The 25,770-nt window shown below is 42.1% G+C and overlaps 1 protein-coding gene across 27 annotated transcripts in view; it reads left to right on the top strand.

Annotated features, from left to right (window-relative positions):
- Positions 1–25,770, top strand: part of RASGRP1 (RAS guanyl releasing protein 1) — a 996,665-nt gene that overhangs the window by 958,302 nt on the left and 12,593 nt on the right. For 26 of the 27 annotated variants that reach the window (XM_068549078.1, XM_068549119.1, XM_068549136.1 and 23 more), the window contains 9 exons: positions 7,494–7,556; positions 8,402–8,533; positions 10,464–10,617; positions 14,219–14,392; positions 15,408–15,524; positions 17,825–18,100; positions 19,609–19,689; positions 24,231–24,335; positions 25,192–25,301. In XM_068549078.1, coding sequence (XP_068405179.1) covers positions 7,494–7,556; positions 8,402–8,533; positions 10,464–10,617; positions 14,219–14,392; positions 15,408–15,524; positions 17,825–18,100; positions 19,609–19,689; positions 24,231–24,335; positions 25,192–25,301 — 1,212 coding nt within the window. The remainder of the gene's footprint in view (positions 1–7,493; positions 7,557–8,401; positions 8,534–10,463; positions 10,618–14,218; positions 14,393–15,407; positions 15,525–17,824; positions 18,101–19,608; positions 19,690–24,230; positions 24,336–25,191; positions 25,302–25,770) is intronic. The other variant, XM_068549036.1, reaches the window with a different exon arrangement.

Here is a 25,770-nt window from a genome sequence, read left to right as displayed (position 1 = left end):
AGTTCATGGTATTGCTGCCCATCCGATGGTCTTAAAGCGGCAACATCAAAGCACTCACAATCCTCCCTGCCTTTCACCTCCTACAGAGTCCGTCACCCAATCTCAGGGTTCCTGCGTCAGAAGTGACTCTTTCTCTTCTCTCCATTCCCATGCCTCTCCCTTCATGTGGGCCCTCACGGTCTCTCTCCCCAGCCTCTGTCCCATCCTGGGCTTCTCATCTGCACAGCCACCCTCTCCCTCGTTTATCCACCTCTGCGGTTACTTTCCTGAGAAGCGAATCAGGCAGGCCATGCTCCAGAGCCTCTGCAAATAGAGGGTAATGGCAGGTCCTCGGTTGCCAGGAAATGGCCCTCCACAGGCTGGCCCAGTGTGCCCCTCCTGCTCCATCCTCAGCTCTCTCAGAAACCCTTTCCCCTCCACGGTGAACGTCTCAACATACCAGACTGGAGTGGCTCCTTTTACCTGTCAGTTAAAGAAGCTCAGATGGCTTCCTTTTGTTTCCTGTTTTTCCATTATTAAAAGAGAGAGAGGAAAAAAAGTTAACAACATGCTTTGAATAGGCTTTTTCAGATGCCTGAGAAGTACAGCCAGAACTGTCCCGGTACTTCATGGCCACAGCACTGCCTATGGAGATGTGGAGCCTGAAGCTTCCAGCAAACAATGACGATTACCCCAGGTCAGCAGATGCCTGAGCCCCTGATTACTGGCCTGCGTGTGCTGCTGTTTACTTCATCTCCTCACGTGAGAAAGCAGTGCCTGCCTCGCTCGAGGCTGCCTCCGCTGTGGCACAAGGGCTCTGCGACCTTGGGAGGCTCTGCCCTCCTGGATGGCATCTGCGTGCCCACAGGCTCAACCCTCACATGGAGACTCAGTGGGTTCACAGATCCTGCCCCACACATGGCATCTGGCACTGTGCACTGGGGAACAGACGTGTGAAGAGAAGGTGAGGGAGCAAACGGAAGGAAGATAAACTCCACGATAAAAGGCACCATGTTGATTCTTATGTCCACCCAGTTGTTTTAAAAGAAAAGTGGGTGGTTTTTTTTTGTGCCTTCCTCATTAATAAGGAAGAAGTTAAAAATTTCAACAACTGGATCAAATAATAAAAATATAGACTCTAAGACGTATTTATCTAGAATGTGCCTTATGCTTGAATCTCTTTGCACCGAAGGGATGCATTTTCTTACCCATGCGGCATGAAGAAATGTAAATTCATGTCATTCTCACTCCTCCCATTTATGTCCAAAGAAAGGCAGGCATTGGAACCATTCACTTCATGAAATTTGCCAGTTGCCTAGGCTTATGTTTTGGATTGATTACCTTTGTTGGTGTGTGTGTGTGTGTTCGGGGGGGGTTTGCCTCTTGTGTTTCTGTTTGACTTTGATGCTCGCAGGGACAGATTTTATAACAGTAAATCTATCAAAATTTAGGTTTTTTAAGTTAAAGTCATTTTATGAAACGTACAAATTTCACAGCCATAGTTTTTCTTTAGGGGTTCAAGTTTAGCTTGCAAATCTTACTGTTCTTCCTATAAGTCTAGAATGTCCCACCAAGCACTTTTAAGGAAACTTGAAAAATGTTTGGTTAATTGGAATAATGGTTTTAAACTACACTTATGAATTTTATTTCTTCTTCCAGTTTTATTGAGATATAACCGATATAAAATACTGTGTAAGTTTAAGGTTTGAAGCATGATTCATGATAAGTTTAGTGAACATCTTATCATCTCATATAGATACAAAATTAAAGAAATTTAAATTTCTTTTCTTGTGATGAGAACTTAGAATTTTCCCTCTTAGCAACTTTCATGTATAACATCAAGCAGTGTTAATTATATTTTTATCATGTACATTACATCCCTAGTACTTATTGATCTTATAAGTTTGTATCTTTTGACTGCCTTCATACAATCCCCCCTTTTCCCATCCCCTGCCTCTGGTAACCACAAATCTGATCTATTTTTCTATGTTTGTTGTTTCTTTGCCCGTTTTTGAAGTATACTTGACCTACAACACTATGTTAGTTTCTGTTACATAACAGTGATTTGATATGTCTATACATGTCAAACTGGTCACCACAATAAGTCTAGTTACGGATATGTCACCCTAGAAAGATATTACATAGTTATTAACTATATTCCCCATACGGTGCATTTCTTACCCATGTCTCATTTATTTTGCAAATGGAAGTTTGTACCTCTTAATCTTCCTCACTTATTTCTTTCTTCCCCCTACTTCCCTCCCCTCTGGCAAACACCTGTTTGTTCTCTGTACCGATAACTCTGTTTTGTTATGTTTGTGCATTTGTTTTTTTAGATTCTGCATATAAATAAAATCATACAGTATTTGTCTTTCTCTGTCTGACTTACTTCACTTAGCATGTACCCTCTGGGTCTATCCATGTTGTCTCAAATGGCAAGATTTCATTCTTTTTTATGGCTGAGTAATATTCCATTTGTGTGTGTGTGTGTGTGTGTGTGTGTGTGTGTACCACATCTTCTTTATCCTTTCATCTCTTGATGGACACTTAGGTTGCTTCCATATCTTAGCTATTGTGAATAATGCTGCATTGAACACATGGCTGCATATATCTCTTCTAATTAGTGTTTTTGTTTTCTTCAGATAAATACGCAGGAGTGGAAATTCTGGACCATATGGTAGTTCTATTGTTAATTTTTTGAGGAACCTCCATACTGTTTTCCATAGTGGCTGTACCAATTTATGTTCCCAGCAACAGTGTGCAAGGGTTCTGTTTTCTCCACATCTTCACCAACACTTGTCATTTGTTGTCTTTTTGATAACAGCCATTCTAACAAGTGTGAGGTGATACCTCATTGTGGTTTTGATTTGCATTTTCCTGATGATTAGTAATGTTGAGCATCTTCTCATGTGGCTTTTGGCCGTTTGTCTTCCTTGGGGAAAATGTATATGCAGATCCTCTGCCAGTTTTTTTTTTTGTTGTTGTTGTTGTTTTTACTCATCTAATTTTATGGTATTTTTAAAGCTTCATTTTGTGGATTAAACAGTAGTCTATTCTTACAAAGATATAGATTTTGACTATGGAAGGACATTTTTACTATCAAAGAATACATTTTAGAGAGAAAAACAAAACAAAACAAAATAAAACTTCATTCTGTATCTGTTCTTCTACGGATGAAGTATTTGGCTTGATCTCCAGGGAACTGAGTGTACATGATTCCACGTCCCTCAGTTAATATGATCATCTAAGTAACTATGAATACTCAAAACTAATCAGTCAATATTCAATTCAAAGTAAGAAACATCACCTCCAAATTAAATCTGTGACATTTCCAAAGGAGTGGTCGATGAATGCCAAAAGATTTGAGGGCTTTAAATCAATTTGAATTTTAAAACCTAAATAATTGTCAGAGAAATCAGTTCTTTCACATTTTGAGATTTCTTGAAAGTTAATGCAATAAAGAACAAAGTTTCTCGCATAGCACAGGGACATCAGCTCTGTGCTTTGTGACCACCTAGAGGTGTGGGATAGGGAGGGCGGGAGGGAGGGAGATGCAAGAGGGAAGAGATATGGGGACATATGTATCTCTGCCAGTTTTTTAATCAGGTTGGTTTTTTGATGTTGAGTTGTATGAGTTCTTTCTATGTTTTGGATATTAACCCCTTATTGGGTATATCATTTGCAGATATCTTCACCATTTAGTAGGTGGCCTTTTCATTTTGTTGGTGGTTTCTTTTCCTTCACTGTGCGAAAGCTTTAGTCTGATATAGTCCCATTTGGTTTTTTTAATACATTTATTTATTTATTTATTTATTTTTGGCTGCGTTGGGTCTTCGTTGCTGCGCACAGGCTTTCTCTAGTTGCAGTGAGCGGGGCTTCTCTTCGTTGTGGTGTGCAGGCTTCTCATTACAGTGGCTTCTCTTGTTGTGGAGCGTGGGCTCTAGGTGAGCAGACTTCAGTAGTTGTGGCACGCAGGCTCAGTAGTTGTGGCTCATGGGCTCTAGAGTGCAGGCTCAGTAGTTGTGGCGCACAGGCTTAGTTTCTCCACAGCATGTGGGATCCTCCTGGCCCAGGGCTCGAACCTGTGCCCCCTGCACTGGCAGGCAGATTCTTAACCACTGTGCCATCAGGGAAGCCCTAGTCCTATTTGTTTATTTTTGCTTTTGTTTCCCTTGCCTGAGGAGACATATCCAAAAACAGTGTTATGAAGACTGATGTCAAAGATCATATGCCTATGTTTTCTTCTATAAGTTTTATGGTTTCAGGTCTTAACATTTACGTTCGTAATCAGTTTTGAATTCATTTTTGTGCATAGTGTGACATCATAGTCCAGTTTGATTCTTTTGCATGTAACTGTCCAGCTTCCGCAATACCATTTATTTAAGAGACTGTCTTTTCTCCATTGTATATTCTTGCCTCCTTTGTTTTAGATTAATTAACCATAAGTGTGTGGGTTAATTTCTGGGCTCTTTATTCTGTTCCATTGATCTACTTGTTTGTTTTTGTGCCAGAACCATACAGTTTTGATGACTGTAGCTTTGTAGTATAGTGTGAAGTCTGGGAGTGTGATACCTCCAGCTCTGTTCTTCTTTCTCAAGATTGTTTTGGCTATTTAGGGACTTTTCTTTTGATATAATTTTAGAATTATTTGTTTTAGTTCTGTGAAAAATGCCATTGGTATTTTGATAGGATTGCATTGAATCTGTAGGTTGCCTTGGGTAATATGGTCATTTTAACAATATTCTTCTAATCCATGAATATGGTATATCTTTCCATCTGTTCTGTCATCTTCAATTTTTTTCATCAGTGTCTTAAAGTTTTCTTAAGACACTCGGTCTTTTACTTACATCGTTGGATTTGTTCCTGGATATTCTATCCTTTTTGATGTGATTTAAATGGGATTGTTTTCTTAATTTCTCTTTCTGATAGTTCCTTGTTAGTATATAGAAATGCAACAGATTTTTATATATTAATTTTGTACCCTGCAACTTTACTGAACTTTGATGAACTCTGGTAGTATTTTGGTGGTATCTTTAGGATTTTCTATGTATAGTATCATGTCATCTTCAAACAGTAACAGTTTTACTTCTTCCTTTCCAATTTGGATTCATTTCTTTTTCTTGTCTGATTGCTCTGGCTAGGAATAAAAGTGGTGAGAGTGGGCATCCTTGTCTTGTTCCTGATCGTAGAAGAAATTCTTTCAGCTTTTCACCATTGAGTATGATGTTAGCTGTGGGCTTATAATATATGGCCTTTACTATGTTGAGGTATGTTCCCTCTATACATCTTCATGGAAAGTTTTTTTTAATCATAAATTGTTGAATTTTCTCAAATCCTTTTTCTGTATCTGTTGAGATGACCGTATGATTTTTATTCTTTATTTATATATTTTATTCTTCAATTTGTCAATGAGGTATATCCCACTGACTGATTTGTGGATATTGAACTATCCTTGCATTCACTGGATAAATTCCACTTGATCATGGTGTATATATAATTCTTTTAATATATTGTTGTATTTGGTTTGCTAATATTTTGTTGAGAATTTTTGAATCTTATGTTCATCATATTTTTATCACTGATATTAGCCTGTAATTTTCTTTATTTGTGATGTCTTTGCCTGGTTTTAGTATCAGGGTGATGCTGGCCTCATAGAATGAGTTAGGAGGTGTTCCTTCTTCTGCAGTTTTTTAGAATAGTTTGATAGGTGTTTACTCTTTTCTGAATGTTTGGTAGAATTCACCTGTGAAGCCATCTGGTCCTGGACTTTTGTTTGCTCAGAGTTTTTTTTTCTTTTTTTAATTACTGATTCAATTTCATTATTGATAATTGGTCTGCTCATATTTTCTGTTTCTTCCTGGCTCAGTCTTGGAAGATTGTACATGTCTAGGAATTTGTACCTTTCTTCTAGGCTGTCCATTTTATTGGCATGTAACTGTTTGTAGCAATCTCTTAACATTCTTTTGTATTTCTGTGGTATTTATTGTAACTTCTTTTTTATTTCTGATTTTATTGATTTGGGCCCTCTCCCGTTTTTTTTCTTGAAGAGTCTAACTATTTAGATCTGAAGTGCATCTCTTGTAGGCAGCATACATATGGATCTTGGTTTTGTATCCATTCAGCCACTCCATGTCTTTTGATTGAAACATTTAGTCCATTTACATTTAAAGTAATTATTGATAGGTATGTACTTGTAATTTTAAATCTTATATTTTAGATTTTTTAAATACTTCAGAGGCTTTTCTGAATTCTAAATAGTTTTTATAACTTCAGTAAATTAAAATTATAAACAGTAAAGCTAACATTACCGTGGATGTTCCAAAGCTATGCATAAACTTAATAAGATTTGAATTTAAAATCACAAGTGTAAATCCCTTAATTGTATATTCCAGATTGAAGTTGCAAGACTCTCATTCTAATATGCTCTTAAACATTACAGGTATATAAGATTTCAAAAGGCACAGATCCCTTCCTAATTAAAAAATCAGTAATATGATTTGGACTGTTTTTTACTTTGCTATATTTAAGTCTGAGTTTTCCAAGGGTTAAAATATGCATAGCCACTGAAAGAAGACTGCACAGCCCCAGTTAATTGAGACATCTGCTGGCTGCTCAGTGGATTCCTCTCAGGGGCCCTGCTGAAATTCACGGAGCCCTGGATTGTGGTTAATTTGACATGGTTTTTAGAGGAGAAAGAGGGCAGTGTCTTGTGGGGCACACAGCCCACACAGCCTGATTCCTCAGTATGTTGATGGGAGAGGGTAGGACCACCCAGGTTCATCACTGGATTGGATTTTGCATTTCTATGACCTTTACAGTAAACACTTATTCTTTCCATATATCTCTAGAGATGCGTGAACTTGGTGGAACTTTGCTATTCTTTCTTGTTCTTAGAATGGCATCATTCTCGTGGAATATTCCAAGTGATATTGATCCTTAATGTGCTCTCCAGTTGTATTTGGATCATTCACATGGCTTTTTCTGACTTGCTATTACAACCTGTAAGATCAATCTACTGACATTTTCTAGGCATATATTATAATTTTCGTATTATTGCCTTGATTACCATTACAATATATCTGAATATTTATTCCTTCCCTTTCTTCTAATTCAATGCACAGATTTTTATCAGTTGCTGAAAAGATAAGAACAAGCTCTTCTTTTTAGCTTGTCTCCAGCAGACTCCTAGTCTTGGGCATGGGCAGAGGTCACTTGCCCCTTCTTTACTTCTTACAGGTCACCTGTGTGGGGGCATTGCTGTGCTGTTGACTTCCTACTTCTGCAGAGGAGATACTGTGGCCTTCTTCCATAAGCGACTTCAGCATGGGCTAAAGTCACCATCTTTGCCCTTCATAAGCATACAGCTGCACACATTGAGTTGGTTTTATCCTATGGCCAGGGAGAGAAGAAACTATTTGCGGGGCTGGAGGAGGGTAGTTTTAGCAATACTCCCAAAGATGAAAAGTTGTTTGGTTTCTATAAGAGGCTTCCATTTCCCTTAACCACAGCCATACCTATAAGGATGCCTTGGCAAAGAATTCACCAGGGCTTTGCCTGAAGATCTGCTATTTTGTAAGGTAACATTTCTGCATGCATTTGGGACTTTGTGGAGTGGCGTGAAATGAAAGAGCCAGAGACTCTAGCTCTTTCCTTGTCCTCCCTGCCTTTCCCTTCCTGACCATCTGTACAACACCTCTGGGCAGACCAGAAAGGGCAATTGTTAGTACTGGAAATTCCTCAAAGAGCATAGTCAGTTTTTTTTTCTGATGTGCCTGAGCTTAATATTTTATACCAATGTTTTTGTCAACCTTACAGCATTTTGGTATCAAGTGACATAAGGGAAAGGTTATTTTGTTTGTTTTTATTCCTAAGTATAAAAGTAATGTAGCTCATATTAGAGCACTTTGAAAATATAGAGAAGAATATAACTATAGTAATAATCACTTATATCCTACTACCTATTTTGGTGTATTTCCCTTGTCTCTTTCCGAGTAGGTTTTTTAACATAGTAGAGATCAAAATACATACAAAGTTTTGTATCCTATAGTTTTCACTTTAAATCATAGGAATCTTCTCTAGTCATTAAAAACTTTTTATAAACATTTTTAATGGCCATATAATATCCTGAGGTATAATAAAGTGTAATTTAAAGATGCATTGTCCAATCTTTGGACGTTTGGTTTGTCTGCCATTGTCTTATTTATCATTCTCTCTGATACACATGGTTGTGCCTAAATCTTTGCAGTGGCTTCTTTCATTATGATTCACCTCATCATAGCATAGCATTTAATATGTGGGGCGCAGAGGATTGTCAGTGGGTGGTTTTCTTCTCTTTCCCCCCACCCCCACTCCAGCTCCTTATATTCTGTATAGAGAATATATCTTCAGTTTTGGCTTGTGTTTTTTAAATCCCACCATGTAGGTATTGGATAACAGAATTCTGGATCATGTTTAAAATGGATGCCAGCTTGGCAAGCACTATGGAAGAGTTTCAGGAACTGGTGAAAGCTAACGGCCAGGAGCTGCACTGCCGCCTGATTGACACAACTCAAATGTGAGTGTCGTGGTTTTGACGCCTCTTTCGAAACCACCTCCCTCCTGTAATACAACCCAGGCCGCTCAGCAAGGCTCTGTGTCCCGCTGTGACGTCTGCTCTACCCACCCCAGGAAGCCCTCAGGCAGGTTCAAATGGCCTCATGAAAGAGAAAAGCTTGACATGTAGCAGGAAAGCAGAGAAGCCCCCTGGTGATAACGCTGTACGTGACTACTATCCAAGAGTAGGAAAAAAGAAGTCTCAGTGAACAAGAAATCAGCTAGCCAGATATTGACTAAAATTTATGTAAGTCCCAAGAAACTGAAAGTGTGGTGACTAAATTGGTGCCTCTTCAGCAGCTAATGCCCGGAGGGCCCCTGCACTTATAAATGGGGAAGGGACTGCTGGAAAATGGATCGAGCAGAGGGTTTATAACATATTGGGTAGGCCAGAAAGTTCTGCAAGAGACACTTTTAGACCTATGCAGAGATGGAAAGGATCTCAGGAGTGTTGCATATTATTCCTTGGATTTCTTCTTTATGAGATGGTCCCACTCTGGAAAAATGAACGCCTGTCCTAATCTGGGGAGAGGAGCGTACACTCATCATATGCTAAGGTTTCCACAATGTGGCCCCTTTGTTTTAGAATAATACAGATCCCTAGGACATAGAATTCTAGGACTGAAACATATTTTCAAGATGATTTTATCCAACGTCCTGGGAAACTGAGGCTCAGCAAGGCTTGCTTGTCTGGGGTCACACTGCTAGCTGAGTTAACGGCAGAGCAGAATCTGGACTGGGAGAGCCCTCAGTGCCCTGTGCCGTGGCCATGTGGACATGATTTCCAAATCACATGTCAGAGTCCCAGTTAAATCTGCATAGCAGGTTGGACTCTCTGTACTTCTTTGCTTAGAATTATAACTTGAGAGATAAAAGAAGGTTCTGCAGTAACAATGTCTTCATTTTTTTAAATGCAGCACACAGGGCCCAGGGCAGTTCTCAAACCCTGATTTCCTTATCCCAATACACCCCTAGCTGACTTTCCTCTACCAGTATTTTCCACGGTATATTCTTTAGGAATTAGTCAGTGGGATATTGCCTGACCAGATATACTTGAGAAATAGAGAGTTGAACTTTCTTTTTGCAATGCATCTCAGAGTCTGTAATATGCCCTTTGGCTAAGGGGGCTGCAGAATTTGTAGCATTTCCCAAACTCATTTGACCACAGAACCGTTTTGTAAAGAGACAAGGTTCTCAGGAATACAGGTTTGGGAAACACAGATCTGCAACCTGCTACCTTTCTCTTTGCTTCCTTAGTGTAGGAAATTGAGACTGAATAAGAAACACATGGATTGATTACAAGAAAATGTGTGTGGGGCTAACTCTAGGGTTAGCTAGCCTTCCTTGATCATTTCAGTGGCTGGGGACATTTGAGGAAAAAGCCACAAGTCTGCCCAGAGTGACCACCTGTTCCTACACATGACTCCCCAGCATGGCATCTCCTCTCTGTGGTTCTCTGTGCTCTTCTGGCATGAAAACTGCCCCACTCCCTTGAGATTTCCAACCACATAGAGTCCCCGTCACCCTCATGAGATGAGGGAACACACAGAAGGCATGGAGAGAGCAGACCTGCCAGGGCTACACAGAGGAACCAGGACACTGTGAACAATGCCTGAGACTCTGTCCTTCCCGCAGACTTAAGACAAATGCATTTTACCCAGTTCCCATGGCACGTTCAGAAGGCTCAAGGAAAACCATCAGAGCTTCCTAGTCGCCACCATAGGAAAAACTGATGTGGGGAAACTGTTAATGCATTGTTTTGACCAAGGAAAGTTAGGTAACGGTGCTTTGCATAGTCTTGTGGGAAGCGTTAATGGATTTATTTGCATTAAAAGGCAATTTTGATTTATTCTTTTTCCCTGTCTTCTCCCTTTCATTTTTACCCACAAAAGCAATGCCCGTGACTGGTCCAGGAAACTGACTCAAAGGATAAAATCGAACACCAGCAAGAAACGGAAAGTCTCCCTGCTCTTTGACCATCTGGAACCAGAAGAGCTCTCCGAGCACCTTACCTACCTGGAGTTCAAGTCCTTCCGGAGGATATCTGTATGTACCCGAGGGGCCGGAGAAAAGCTTCCCTGGGATATCTCTGAAAATAAGCAGAGGCATTCAACAGGCCATCCACCTCCTAACCCTAGAGGCCCCCTCAGCGCTGGTAGGCTTTCCCATCAGACTTTGTGTCATTGGGAAAGTCAGGACACGGCTGCCTTATTTGCTGCTTCAGCTCTGCTCCACGCTCCCATCCTCCAAGCCCAGCTCACCCAACCCACCACTCGCTCAAGTGGCAATACTGTGGGCACACATGATACCCTGCACACGTGAGTGTACACACAGCATGCATGCGCATACACACACACACACATTTTACTCCTGATAATCATGAGGCTTCCAGAATGTTTTTTTTTTAATTTTCCTCCAAAAAAATGAGGGTAAGTCCTGTAAGAGGACTTGAATTCATTCTAGAATAGGCTTTGGATGGCTGTGGGAAATCTCAAAATAAATCAGATGCTACTGGTCCAGCCCAGAATTTACCTAAACCCTTGAGGTGGTGCTGACATGGCCCAGCAGTCCACCCCTGATTCTAGAGAAACTCTGCTGACCCAAACCTTGCTCACTGAAACTCCATATGTGATACCAAAGAACACCGACCGGCTCCATACAAGAGAACTTGCCAACAGAGCCTCACTGGCCGATACGATTTCCTGAGAAATGACTCCACTCAGCCCCCACCGCTATGGAAAGATAGAGTTTTCAGCTTTGCTCTAAAAGTAGAGACTACTAGTTGCTGGATGCATTTCTTAGATGCACCTGTTCCCTGATGAGGTGATGGAGGCCCAGGGGTGGCTTGGAACAGGTCACACAGTTTATTAGAGTCAGAGCTGAGACCAGGATCACAAGCCTCTCTCGGTCACTCAGCACCAATTTATTGAGGCTGCTTGTGTTTGGAAGGAGAGCTGCAAACCAGGTTACAGGGGTTATTATAGCTTTTCTCCCATAATGTTGACAGCCTCCCTGTTTTCACACAGCTATTTTGCCGATCAGCCAGGAACCTCCCCGCCCCCTCCAGCCCAATTTGGAAATACGTCTCCAAGCATTCATCTGCACGGGGCCCTCCAGTCTCCTCACTGGCTCCCCTCAGACAGAACCACAGGCCCCAGTTGGAACGCTCCCCCTGGGGGGTTTCCATTTGGCAGTGCCTCTCCTGTCACGGGGGAAGGACACTGAAAAGGGCCATTTATCACACCGGAAATCTGAGCTGTTCTGGGGCCCAATTGGTAGGACTGCTCTGTCAGGCCTGTGGGACGTCTGCTCCCTGCCAGGGCTCAGATCAGTGGAGGTGGAAGGGAAGAGTCAGTGCAGAACAAGGCCCCTGCACCAGTGCCCCCCCAGTGTCGGTGCAGGGTTCTAGCTGCAAATGAAGGCGTCAGCTTGAACCTTATTTCTTTTGAAGGTCACGGTTGCCCCGTAGAAGAAGACTTTTGGGGGGATCTTTTTGTTTTCCCTACACAGTTCTAAACAGTTTTCCCCACGTAGGGTGGGAGGGAAATTTATCTCTGCTATGAATTGAGTGGCATTTGATATTTTCTGCTTATTATTATAATACTTTGGAGGGGGGAAGAATTATACTGAGATAATTCTTTTAAAAAACAAGTGGATTCAATATGTTACATTTAGAATGGGAGGGGTATGTAAATGTATCCACTGGAATGAATCAGGGGAACTTTTTCTTAGAACCAGTAAGATTTGTGCTGTATATGTCTCTCTTTAAGGAGTAGGTTTGGTCTACTCATATTTTTCCACCTATCCGCAAACACAGCACAGAAAAGTGGGGCTCAGTTAATTTGCATTCGTTTTATTTAGGTTATGAGATCTTCTCATCAGTGTATTACTAGTCAGGCAGGACTAAGGTATGTACACTGATAACAACCCCCTCAACCCTTTCCACCCAATCTCAGTGGCCTAACAAAGCAAAAGTTTATTTTTCACTCCTGCTACACGTCTGACCAGGGGCCTCAGCTGACCACAGGTGCTCAGAGCCTGGGTGTGGGAGGCTTCATCTTGACGTGGATCTTTACGATCTCTGCAGCCTGGAAAGGCAACATAGCCAATCATTCACCGGCTCTTCTATCTGAAAAGTCGTCACGTCTATCAGCAACTCCTAAATATCTAAAGATCTTTAGTGTGTGAAATGATAGTGTGCTCAACTTCCTAAAAGAATTTCCCTGAAAAGCATTCGTTCCAATACAATCCCAGCGAGAGGATTTTTCTTTATTTCTGGAATGTGCCTATTACTAATATAAACATCATTATTAAAACAGTTTCCTTGTTTCTGCAAAAAAAAAAAAAAAAAAGTCATCACGTCCCTTCCACTGACATTCTCCTGGCTAAACTGTGTCATGTGGTCACACCTGATCTCAAAGGGCAGAGTTGAGAAATGGAGAGCTGGAAATAGCTGGGGAACAGCACCGAAAACTCCCATGGGAGCATTGGAGCAGAGCAAACTCTCCTCCCTCTGTTATACTATTTGAGCAAAAGGATTGTTTGTGACAGGGACACAGTAGCTAGAGTCATGACTTATACAGTGATCTTCTGGGACATTTCCAGCTTCACATCTGCTGTTTGTTTCATTGTCAGCCATAGTGAATGCCATTGCCCAGGTGAATGGGAAGCTGTGGTCCCCAAATAATAGCTAACCAGTGTCATGTACCCCACTCGCTTCACCCCTGCTCGAGTTGGTGAATAGAGGGAAATCCAAATAGGTCTGTTTGATCATGAGGTTAATAATATCCTGTTAGCACCACCTCACACTTACGTAGCACTTTGAAAAGTTACAGTGCTTTCACAGATGATCATGTTTGATCTTAATAACAATTCCGTGTCCTAAATAGGACATGTTATCCCATTTTTAAGTTAAGAAGACAGCTAGGAGAGAGAGAAAAAGAGAGTGTGACACAGTAGATTTTGTGATTATCTTTTTTTTTTTTTCCCTTACCTTCAGCACCAGAGCTGGAACTAGTACTGAGATTTTTCTTTTTTTTTTAATAAATTTATTTATTTATTTATTTATTTTTGGCTGTGTTGGGTCTTCGTTTCTGTGCGCAGGCTTTCTCTAGTTGCGGTGAGCGGGGGCTACTCTTCATTGCGGTGCGCGGGCTTCTCATTGTCGTGGCTTCTCTTGTTGTGGAGCACGGGCTCTAGGCGCACAGGCTCAGTAGTTCCGGCTCACGGGCTTAGTTGCTCCGTGGCATGTGGGATCTTCCTCAACCAGGGCTCGAACCTTTGTCCTCTGCATTGGCAGGCAGATTCTTAACCACTGCGCCACCAGGGAAGCCGCTGAGATTTTTCTTGTACACTGTATTCTTTAGAATTTAGAAGGGACACTATCCCTATCTACTCAACATAATATTTGGGTTAACTTGTATGTGTACACATCCATTTAGGCCTAATGACCTTTGATGTAGAGGGACCATGCTGTGGGTAGAATAAGAAAGATGTCCTTCCTACCATCCTTGTCTGCAGGAGAGGAAGGCCAAGAGCTCCTCTGTCCCTTAGCAGAGTCTAGCCATCAACTCAGCAGAGGTTAATATGCCCCTTGGGTCTCCCAGAATACCAGAGCGGCAGTCCTGATGAGTTTCTTTTTCCCCAGTTCTCCGATTATCAGAATTACCTTGTGAATAGCTGCGTGAAGGAGAACCCTACCATGGAGCGGTCCATTGCCCTGTGTAACGGCATCTCCCAGTGGGTACAACTGATGGTTCTCAGCCGCCCCACCCCCCAGCTCCGAGCTGAAGTCTTCATCAAGTTCATCCAGGTGGCTCAGGTGAGTGACTGGATTAAGACTTTAGGCCTGGGCTATAAGAGGTAAATTATCCCCTCTTCCCCCAGCCTAGTCTATCCATTAGAGCTGCTTTCTCCTCATGAACCTCCTGGTGGGGTTTGTGCACCTTTACCTGTCCCCAGATCTAGATATGGTGACTCTAATACATCCCACACAAGGGCAGTATGGAGAGGGCCCTACAGGCCATCTTCAAGGTCGGGATATGGTTAGATCTCTTTAGATCTTTAACATTTTTCAGAAGATGCTTACCAGCCTATATTGTTTTACCAAACGTGGCCCACATGGCAAAGGAAAGGGCAATTTCAGGTTTTAGTGGAGCTGGACCAGCCTGATTTAGGTCTGTGAGCCCATGTTGTGTTGAATGGCTGGGTTTAGTGTTTGAGGGGCAGAGCTTAGGCATCTGATAAGAGAAAAGCAGATACTGTGAACACATATTTGAAATTTCACAGAGATTCTAGCGTCTCTGTCCCAGTTACTGTCCTATATAGGCACTGGCGTTGCCCTCAGAAATAAAAGTCTGGCTACTTTGGGGTGAAGGATATAAAGGATTATGCTGAGTGATATATTTTTTCAGCTCTAGATGTTCTAGACCAGTGTTTCTTTAAGTGTGGTACATGGACCACCTGCTCTGATGTTAACTAAAGGTACTTTAAAAGCACAGATCCCTAAGCTCAACTCCCAGATCCAGGGAATCAGAACACCTGCACTTGGGTCCAGAAATCTTTGTGTTAAGCAAGTACTTTGGGTGTTAGAAGCCACTGCTGTAGAGGGTGGTCCACAGACCAGCTGAAACTAAAGGAGGAAGACATGATGCTTTGCTAGATTTGGGACCTCCTGGTCTGGAATTATGCCTTAGGAAAGAAATGGACAGAAAATTGCAATACCTGATCGCGAGCCTTTGGCCAGAATTAGGAAGACTCATAACACAGAGATGAGAGGCAGCATCTAAGCTCCAATGTAACTGACATGTACAGTGACTCTGTTTTCTGTGTCACAGAAGCTCCACCAACTACAGAACTTCAATACGTTGATGGCTGTGATAGGAGGGCTCTGTCACAGCTCAATCTCCAGGCTCAAGGAGACAAGTTCACATGTCCCGCATGAAATCAATAAGGTCAGTGCTCCTGCCTCCTCCCGGGCCCCTTAGCAGCATTCCTAGGACCAGTGTCAGCGTTTCCTCCTTGAGGGGCAGCCCAGAGAGCATTTCCGAACCACACCATCCCTTTTCAACCAGGCAAAATACCAAGGAAGCAACCCCTAAGAAAACCCACAGGACAGGAACGGGGATGTCACAGATTTGAGAGTGACTGTGACTCAGTCTGGCCGCAGTGTTACTGCACCCGTTCCCGCTGGTGATTTGAAACAATGTGTGTGTCTTCCCCATGTTCGTATGCCACTGAGTATCCGGAGTCACCATCTTTAGTACCAACTCACTTGCTCTAGCAAGGAAAAGTGGTTCAGTGACCATAGTTCAGTCTGCATTTCAAGTGAGGTTATTTAGTGACACGTTAGAAACCTAGCTAGCTGGAACCCTGGGAGAGTGACATTATGGAGAGCTGAATTTTCCCGGATAGTTGGAAATGAGCTTTTCAGGTACCATTTTTTAATAGATGGTGTTTTATTGAGGAACATTTTTCTTAAGTGTCCTATGCACTTTCCTACGTTATTAATTAGATTTTATAGAAAGGACTTTAATCCTTTATACATGCGGCTGTTACCACACATGGAAACCACTATGATATAGTACAGATATGAATGCAGCTACTTATGGTATGGGTTTGATAACAGCTGCTCTGAGTATTTCATCTCATTTGGCCTCCCTTACTAAACTCAAACCCCAGTCCCCCCGCGAGCTCTCTTCTTAGGCAGAGATGTCTGAGCCTCGTTGCCCCATCCGCTTTCCCAGGTGTTTGGCCTCCTTTCGGAAAGCCTCTCATTAATCATCCTTGCTCTGACAATGCTGGGGTCTGGGGACACCGCTCCGCCCCCACCTCCCAGTGGTCTGGTCACCTTATAATTCCCTGATAGTGCTGGCTGGGAGCAGGCAGAACAACTGAAAAGATTGCCTGTGTCTCAGAGGGAGAGAATCACAGAATTTAAAGTGCCTTCGTGTCATTTCATTTACAAGATGTAGCTTGCTGCTCTGCAGCTTGGGGTCCCCCCACAGCAGTGCTTCCTGTCTGTAGCTGCTTGACCTTCAGGGTGGTCTGCATAGTGAATTCCTAAGTCCAGAATGAAAGCTCGTGTCCTCCGGTAGTTTATTTCACCTTCCAAGGGGAACAGAAATATCTCTGTCATCTTTGCTGCCAAGTCTCTCGTCTTGTGAGCATTTCCCACACTCCACACTCGCCCGCCCTATTTTCTAGAGGTGTGTGAGGAGGCTCTCTTGCCAGCCACATGACTGCCGGGGGCTGACTCCCAGACCTCAAGCTCTTCATCGGGCAGAAAGGGTACTTCTTTAGGCCACGATTCTATTACAGGAATTTCCGGCACAGTGTTTAAAATGGTTGTTTTGTGTTGTGACGTGACTGGCAGGCAGTCTCTCCTTCCTGTCTGCTTCTGAGAAGGCTGGTCACCACACATGGGGGTGGGGTTCTGTGAACTGCGTGCTGACTTAAAGCAGGCGCATTGGAAGGAACGGCAGACCTGGCTGTGCCCTTGCTGTGCTGGGAGCGGCCACGCGCCCTCTGGCCGCGGCAGAGCACAGGCTCTAACGCAGAGCCCCCCACGGCCTCCGCCTCGTCCTCTCTCAGGTCCGCTGCTGAGAATTGGTTTAGTCTGTTCAGTCTCCCTATCCCGGGTTTCGGTCCGTGAGTGGAATGTCGCCTGCTTCCTAGGCATAGGTCCATCTTGAGACTCACCGAGCCAAGGCCCACAGAGCGCAGCATAAGGAATAACAGCACGCGATAGGTGACTGAAGCGCCACGCTGGAAACACACGCTTCCCCGCGCCAGCTGCGTGGGCAGCACACTTGGAGTGTTATGCGGTGCGGTGTCTTTGGAATCATTCAGAAGACACTAGGGAAGGGGACTGAATGGCTTGGGGTAGAGGTCAGAGAGACACTTACTATGCACTGTATACTCTTGTACTTTTTAAATCTTTTTTATCATGTGCTAATTTATTTTTTAAAAGAACAATTTTAGCATAAAAATGGTAAATAAAACCTCATCTAGAATTTTCCAGTTATGTAGTAAAGCACACCTTGCGTTTTCTAAACCTACTCTGCGATGTTTGACGTAAGCTGGAGTTTTAACTGGGGAGTCAGAATCTACACCTTTAGATGGACCACCCCCTGCCTGACGAATCAGGGACGGGGTGAAATTATGGTAGGAGCTGAGAGTTAAAGGCGGCCGCTGCAAAAACGCAGCCTGCCTGGATGGTACCTGTGACTGGGTCTCTTCCTCTGCTTTGTAGGTTCTGGGTGAGATGACCGAGCTGCTGTCCTCCTGCAGAAACTATGACAACTACCGGCGTGCCTACGGGGAGTGCACCCACTTCAAGATCCCCATCCTGGGGGTGCACCTCAAGGACCTCATCTCCCTGTATGAAGCCATGCCCGACTATCTGGAGGAGGGGAAGGTGAACGTCCACAAGCTGCTGGCCCTTTACAATCATATCAATGAACTGGTCCAGCTGCAAGAGGTGGCCCCACCCCTGGAGGCCAACAAGGACCTGGTGCACCTGCTGACGGTGAGGCTCCGTGGGAGACAAGTTACTGGGCGCTACCTTATCAAAGATCAGCTCAGTTAAGCCTCACAAGAACTCTGTGAAGTGGATACTATCATTACCTCCATTTTATGGATGGGGATTCTGAGGCGCAAAGACGTAACTTGCCAGAAGCCACACGTTATTAAGCAGCAGATCCTGGGCTCAGACCCGGGTGGTGGGACTCCGGGGCTGTGCTCTTAAGCACCATGCCCTTTGGACCTCTAGGAGTGTTCCCCTCCCCCTACAAAAGCCAGTCCTAAGCTCTCTGGGAGGAGCTGATAGCAAATCAGGATACAAGGCTTGGTAAGAGATTGGAGACAGTGGGTTTTCATTAAAAAAAAGGACAAGGCATTGAGTTAGAAACAGCAAAAAAAATAATAGGTTCATTATTTGGGTCCTGCTACCACTGGCTTGGATCCCAGAGACATGTAAGCCAAGGGCAGGCGAACACTTGTAGTGATGCGGGAGACCAGGATTTGCACTTTGGGTGCGGGGTGAGGTCAGATGAACTCCCTTCCAGACCTGTGATTCTATAGTTATAGCTGTGTGACTGACTGTGGGCACATAACTCTCTCTGTTTCCTTCTCTGTAAAAATCAGAGAGATTCATCTCTGCGATGACTTCTCCCTTCTCTTTCAGTTCTAAAATTTGACAATTTTTAATGTGCCTTTTTTTGCAGAATGGAATAATCACTGTAGCCTCTTCGTACCTCACAGGATTATTCTGATAGTGCCTCAGGCTTTGCATCCAGCTGGTGTCTAATGCCAGCCCTTTTGCTAGTTGTCCAGGTGACCTTGGCTAGTTTCAGCCTTAGACAGCATCATTTGAGGAAAGAGGCACTGAATCTTAACTTTCTTGGTTCACAAATTCTGTGAGGAAAACTGTAAGCATTTCCCCCCCAAAATATACATAAGCCATATATACTCAAAAGTATGGATGTTTTTGAGTTCTGAAACCCCTGAAGCCCATCCATGGAATCCAGATTAAGAACAAGATTATTTCTAAGACCTCTCTCCTCTAAAATTTTATAGTTATAAGGTATATGAAACTCTTAATATTGTTTGATATTACCTGTTATCATTTAAACTGGGTTCTGTTGCTGGAATCAAATTTTCATGGTATCAGGCCATGCAAACTGTCCTTTCAGATCATCCATCTGCTTTGGGAGAGAACACGTGAGGTGTGGACCATCGGACTAGATAGGGCCTTTGGCCTAAGCTCTGCATAGAAGCTTAGCTATTAAACCATAGTTTAAAAGTGGGCATCTTGAGACTTCTCCAAAGTTTAAAAACATTTTAACAAGAACTAACACTTGCCCTACTGCAGTAGTAGATGTTATACCCCCAAAATTCTGTGAATTTTTAAAAACAAATGACTTACAGCCTAAAAGGGTAAACCACTAGAGAGGAAGAACCAAGAAAGAAACACATCGGCCCTGGGAAAGGCAAACAGCATCCTAGCAATTAACTCTGTTCTCCTTTGGTTTGCAGTTATCCCTAGATCTCTACTACACTGAAGACGAAATCTACGAGCTTTCTTATGCCCGGGAACCCAGGAACCACAAAGCCCCAGTGAGTTTTTCACATTGACTCCCGTGTGTAACAGGTGCTTTACAAGCCTCTCATCAAGGTCATCCATCTCGGAATGGACTTTAGTTCAGTTTAAAAAGCATATTATGTTTTTACTGTGTGCCCAACATTGTGCTAGGAATAAGGAAAGCTTCAACATATGTATTACGAATAGTTCCTGACCATAAAGAGCTTGTACACTCCTCGAGGGGATAAGACTAATATGTGAACAGTAAATAACTACATGCCATGAGTGTCAGAAGGAGTGAGGGAATCGGCCAGTGGTTTACTAGTTAGAGAAGGGATATAGCATGGTGGGCTGGAGTGACCTCTCCCTCCTATTAATTTTAAAGTGTCCTCAAGGCAGTTGTTTCTCTTCATGATTTGCTGATGATAATGATATGTATATTAATCAGATGCTCAGCTTCAGAGGACTTTCAACTTGGTAGATAGAAAAGCCCCCACCCACATCTTGTATTCACGTGGGTCAGGAAGAGCAGTCTGCTGGGTCTTTTGACCTCTTCTGATGAGAAGTCCTCAAAATTGTACACAGTCCTGGCTGCACAGTAGAGACTTCACAGGTTATCTGGCCCTGGCTTCCTACAGGCAGGTGAAATAATTTCAGTCTTCCTTCTGAAGACCCAATAATTCCCAGTCTCCTGGGCAGCTCCCTAGCTCCAAAGCAAGTGGTACTCAAAGGTAGAGAGTTGCCCGTACGTGAGAAATTCAGCTTATCTGTTCAGATGGCTGAATTTCATTGTTTCTATACAGAAAGATCAAGTTCTAGCATCCTGTTGTAACCAAAGATGTTTACTGAACATCTTCGGCAGGTTTCAGGGTGTTAGAGGGCATTCCAACGAAAAGGGGACCTTCTTTTGATTTTTGAAGAGATTTTAATTTGGGCCAAGTCTCAGATACTTAGGAATGGATTCCATCTCAGCTCGTCTAGGCCTCACTGTTTTTTTTTCCTTGTGTGTCTTCCCGCCTTTTAGCTATTTTTCTCCTCATCCTTCTCTCTACTAAATAGTAAGTAGAGAACAGAGAGGAAATTTTTTTTTTTAATGTTATTGGAGTGTACCTGCTGTTCAGGTGTACAGCAAAGTGATTCAGTTATATGTATACATATATTCATTCTTTTTCAGATTCTTTTCTCATACAGGTTATCACAGAATATTGAGTAGAGTTTCCTGTGCTATATACAGTAGGTCCTTGTTGGTTATCTGTTTTATATATAGTAGTGTGTGTATGTTAATCCCAAGTTTCTGATTTATCCCTCCCCCCAACATTTCCCCTTTGGTAACCATAAGTTTGTTTTTGATATCTGTAAGTCTGTTTCTGTTTTGTAAATAAGTTCATTCGTATCATTTTTTAAATTAGATTCCACATATGAGTGATATCATATATTTGACTTACTTAGTATGATAATCTCTAGGTCTATCCACGTTGTTGCAAAGGGCATTATTTCATTCTTTTTTATGGCTGAGTAATATTCCATTGTATATATGTACATCTTCTTTATCCTTTCTTCTGTCGATGGACATTTAGGTTGCTTCCATGTCCTGGCTATTGTAAATAGTGCTGCAGTGAACACCGGGGTGCACGTATCTTTTCGAATTATGGTTTTCTCCAGATATATGCCCAGGAGTGGGATTGCTGGAGCATATGGTAGCTCTATTTTTAGCTTTTAACTGTTCTCCATAGTGGTTGTACCAATTTACATTCCCACCAACAGTGTAGGAGGGTTCCCTTTTCTCCACACCATCTCCAGCATTTATTGTTTGTAGACATTTTGATGATGGCCATTCTGACCAGTGTGAGGTGATACCTCATGGTGGTTTTGATTTACATTTCTCTGATAATTAGTGATGTTGACCATCTTTTCATGTGAATTTTGGCCATCTGTATGTCTTCTTTGGAGAAATGTCTATTTAGATCTTCTGCCCATTTTTTGATTGGGTTGTTTTTTGTTTTTTTTTTTGATATAGAGCTGCATGAGTTGTTTATTTTGGAGATTAATCCTTTGTCGGCCACTTCATTTGCAAATATTTTCTCCCATTCTGTGGGTTGTCTTTTTGTTTTTTATGGTTTCCTTTGCTGTGCAAAAGCCTTTAAGTTTCATTAGGTCCCAGTTGTTTATTTTTGTTTTTATTTTCATTACTCTAGGAGGTGGATCAAAAAAGATCTTGCTGCGATTTATGTCAAAGAGTGTTCTGGCCTATGTTTCCTTCTAAGAGTTTTATAGTGTCGGCCTTACATTTAGGTCTTGATCTGTTTTGAGTTTATTTTTGTGTATGGTGTTAGAGAATGTTCTAATTTCATTCTCTTACACGTAGCTGTCCAGCTTTCCCAGCACCACTTATTGAAGAGACTGTCTTTCCTCCACTGTATATTCTTGTCTCCTTTATCATAGATTAACTGACCATAGGTGTGTAGGTTTATTTCTGGGTTTTCTATCCTGTTCCATTGATCTGTATTTCTGTTTTTGCACCAATACCATACTGTTTTGATTACTGTAGCTTTGTAGTATAGTCTGAAGTCAGGGGGCCTGATTCCTCCAGCTCCATTTTTTTCCCTCAAGACTGCTTTGGCTATTCGGGGTCTTTTGTGTCTCCATACAAATTTTAAAATTTTTTGTTCTAGTTCTGGTGAAAAATGTTCTAGTGAACATAAAAATGTTCTAGTGAAAAATGCCATTGGTAATTTGATAGGGATTACATTGAATCTGTCGATTACTTTGGGTAGTATAGTCATTTTGACAATATTTATTCTTCCAATCCAAGAACATGGTGTATCTTTCCGTTTGTGTCATCCTCAGTTGCTTTCATCAGTGTCTTATAGTTTTCGGAGTACAGGTGTTTTGTCTCCTTAGGTTTATTCCTAGGTTCTTTTGATGCGATGGTAAATTAGGTTGTTTCCTTTATTTCTCATTCTGATCTTTCATTGTTAGTGTGTAGGAATGCAAGAGATTTCTGTGTATTAATTTTGTATCCTGAAACTACCAAATGCAATGATGAGATCTAGTAGTTTTCTGGTAGAATCTTTAGGATGTTCTGTGTATAGTATCATGTCATCTGCAAACAGTGATAGTTTTACTTCTTTTCCAATTTGGATTCCTTTTATTTCTTTTTCTTTTCTGAGTGCCATGGCTAGGACTTCCAAAACTATGCTGAATAAAATTGGAGACAGTGGACATCCTTGTCTTGTTCCTGATTTCAGAGGGAATGCTTTCAGCTTTTCACTATTGAGAATGATGTTAGCTGTGGGTTTGTCATATATGGCCTTTATTATGTTGAGGTAGGTCCCCTCTATGCCCACTTTCTGGAGAGTTTTTATCATAAATGGGTGTTGAATTTTGTCAAAAGCTTTTAACTGCATCCATTGAAATGATCATATGATTTTTTATGTTAATGTGGTGTATCACACTGATTGATTTGCGGATATTGAAAAATCCTTGCACCCCTATTCCTAAATCCTATTTGATCATGGTGTATGATCCTTTTAATGTATTGTTAGATTCGGTTTGCTAGTATTGATATTTTGTTGAGTATTTTTGCATCTATGTTCATCAGTGATACTGGCCTGTAATTTCTTTTTTGCGGGGGGGGGGGGGGGGGCGGGCGGTATCTTTGTCTGGTTTTGGTATCAGGGTGATGGTGGCCTCCTAGAATGAGCTTGGGAGTGTTCCTTCCACTGCAATATTTTGGAAGAGTTTGAGAAGGACAGGTGTTAACTCTTCTCTAAATGTTTGATACAATTCACCTGTGAAGCCATCTGGTCCTGGACTTTTGTTTGTTGGAAGTTTTTAAATTACTGTTTCAGTACTTGTAATTGGTCTGTTCATATTTTCTATTTCTTCCTGGTTCAGTCTTGGAGGTTATACCTTTCTAAGAATTTGTCCATTTCTCCCAGGTTGTCCATTTTATTGGCACAGAGTTGTTTGTAGTAGTCTGTATTTCTGTGGTGTCAGTTGCAACTTCTTTTTCATTTATAATTTTATTGATTTGAGCCCTCTCCCTCTTTTTCTCGATGAGTCTGGCTAAAGGTTTATCAATTTTGTTTATCTTTTCAAAGAACCAGCTTTTAGTTTCATTGATCTTTGCTATTGTTTTCTTCATCTCTATTTCATTTATTTCTGCTCTGATCTTTATGATTTCTTTCCTTCTACTAACTTTGGGTTTTGTTTGTTCTTCTTTCTGTAGTTGCTTTAGAGAGAGGAAATTTAAATGATCTACTTTACTCTTTGTCAATAGCTTCAACAAAAGGTTTAATGGCGAGGGAAGTGAAACTCTAGGCATATTGAGAATTTTAAATTATCTTAGATAGAGACAGTGTGAGGAGCTCTTTGTAAACTGTAAAGCACAATACTTGTGTTAGCCAAGGTTACTGTTCTAGACTTCAATTACGTGGGGGCCCTCTGCTCCTTGCCACTGCACATAGTTGAGGGTTGTCCACAGATGCAGCTACCAGGTAATGGGAAAGAAAGGAGCTGAAGGTTATAGCATTGCATTATAGTCATGGGGATTTCTCTGAATATTTCATTTTAGCCACTAACACCTTCAAAGCCACCAGTAGTAGTGGACTGGGCCTCTGGAGTATCTCCCAAACCTGATCCAAAGACCATAAGCAAACATGTTCAGAGGATGGTGGATGTAAGTACAGCTGTGTTTCCACAGACGAAAACCAAGGCACTGCCTGGCTTAGTTCTGTGTGGGAGGAGAGGGGAGCACAGTGGTAGAAACACAAAGGTAAGAAATTTGAAACTCGTTCCTATGTGAGCACAGGGAACCCGTTACTTCTCATATTGTGGCTGCAGAACAGTTCAGAAGTTACATTTTGCCAACACACTTTGGCCTCATATGGGGGCAGGTGTACCTCTTAAAGGCCTAGCAAGAGAGCATATATTTGAAGGTTGTCAGTTGATTTGGGGGCGGAGAGAGGTTGGAAAAGGTTTGAGTGTAAGTAAGGGTGATGAGGAGAATCTAAAATTGAGAAGTGTGGCACTGCTTGATTCAATTCACTGTGCTCAATGCTGAGGGAGGGGTACATACCTTCATATTTCTGCATTTATCCTGTGAACCATTCCAGTGTAACAAGAAAAGTACGAGCCAGCAAGTGACAGAACAATTGGTAGAGGATTAAGAGGGGGTAGGGAGCATTTCCGACTGGGCTGTGAGTAGAAGCTACACAGAGAAGTGGCAATCTGAGCTGTGCAGTGAAGAAAGGGCAGAGTGAGGGGGGAACATCCCTCAGTGCAGTGAGCTAGGAGTACAGAGCAACTGGGGTGAGGGCATATTGACATGCTAATGGAATTGAAAGCATCTGGCCACCCTCCAGATGCTGCTGGTACCTGCAGAGACCTGGGATGTGAGCCACTGAATCTTGGCAGCAGCTTAAGGAGCAGGTTTCCTTGTTCCTCTCACTCAGACTGAGGTGTTCTGGCCCCTGTGTCATTTGACTATGATTGGTTTCTCTTTGGTAATCACCAAAGAAACTCCTTTTTCACAGTCTGTCTTCAAGAACTATGATCATGACCAGGATGGATACATTTCCCAGGAAGAATTTGAAAAGATTGCTGCGAGTTTTCCATTTTCCTTCTGTGTGATGGACAAAGACAGGTGAGGGTTTGTGTGTGGGAATATGTGGCTATGAACCTGTTGGTAAGAATGCTTTATGGGTGTGTCACTAGAAGAATTTGTAAACTCAGATGTGTTGCTGATGTGGTCACTTAATGAATTTCGGTGCTAAGAGAGCCATTATCAAGCAAATGCCTCTCCAGCTTCAGTTTGGACCACAACAGACCATGAAAAATGCATGTTTTAAATGCCTCAGAGTTGAAGACTCCATAATTCTGCCAGTTTAGGAATAGTCAACTGTAAGTAAGAAGAAGTTTAGTCTTCCTTCTTGCTTTGTCCTTACAGATTAGGAGGAACAACTAATATTTACTAATATTTTGCATATTTACTTCTCTCAAGAAGTTGGTTCTCTGTGTGAAACCAAATGTTTGGTTGGTGGGTTCCAGTTATGTAGTAGGTGCTGCCTAAAGTCAGAAACCTCAGCATAAGATATTTCCCCATACCCACATTT

The sequence above is a fragment of the Eschrichtius robustus genome, chromosome 1 (genome assembly GCF_028021215.1).
Source record: "Eschrichtius robustus isolate mEscRob2 chromosome 1, mEscRob2.pri, whole genome shotgun sequence".
Taxonomy (NCBI): Eukaryota; Metazoa; Chordata; class Mammalia; order Artiodactyla; family Eschrichtiidae; genus Eschrichtius; species Eschrichtius robustus.
Note: the sequence above shows the minus strand (reverse complement) of the source record. Positions and strands in the feature narration are given on the sequence as shown.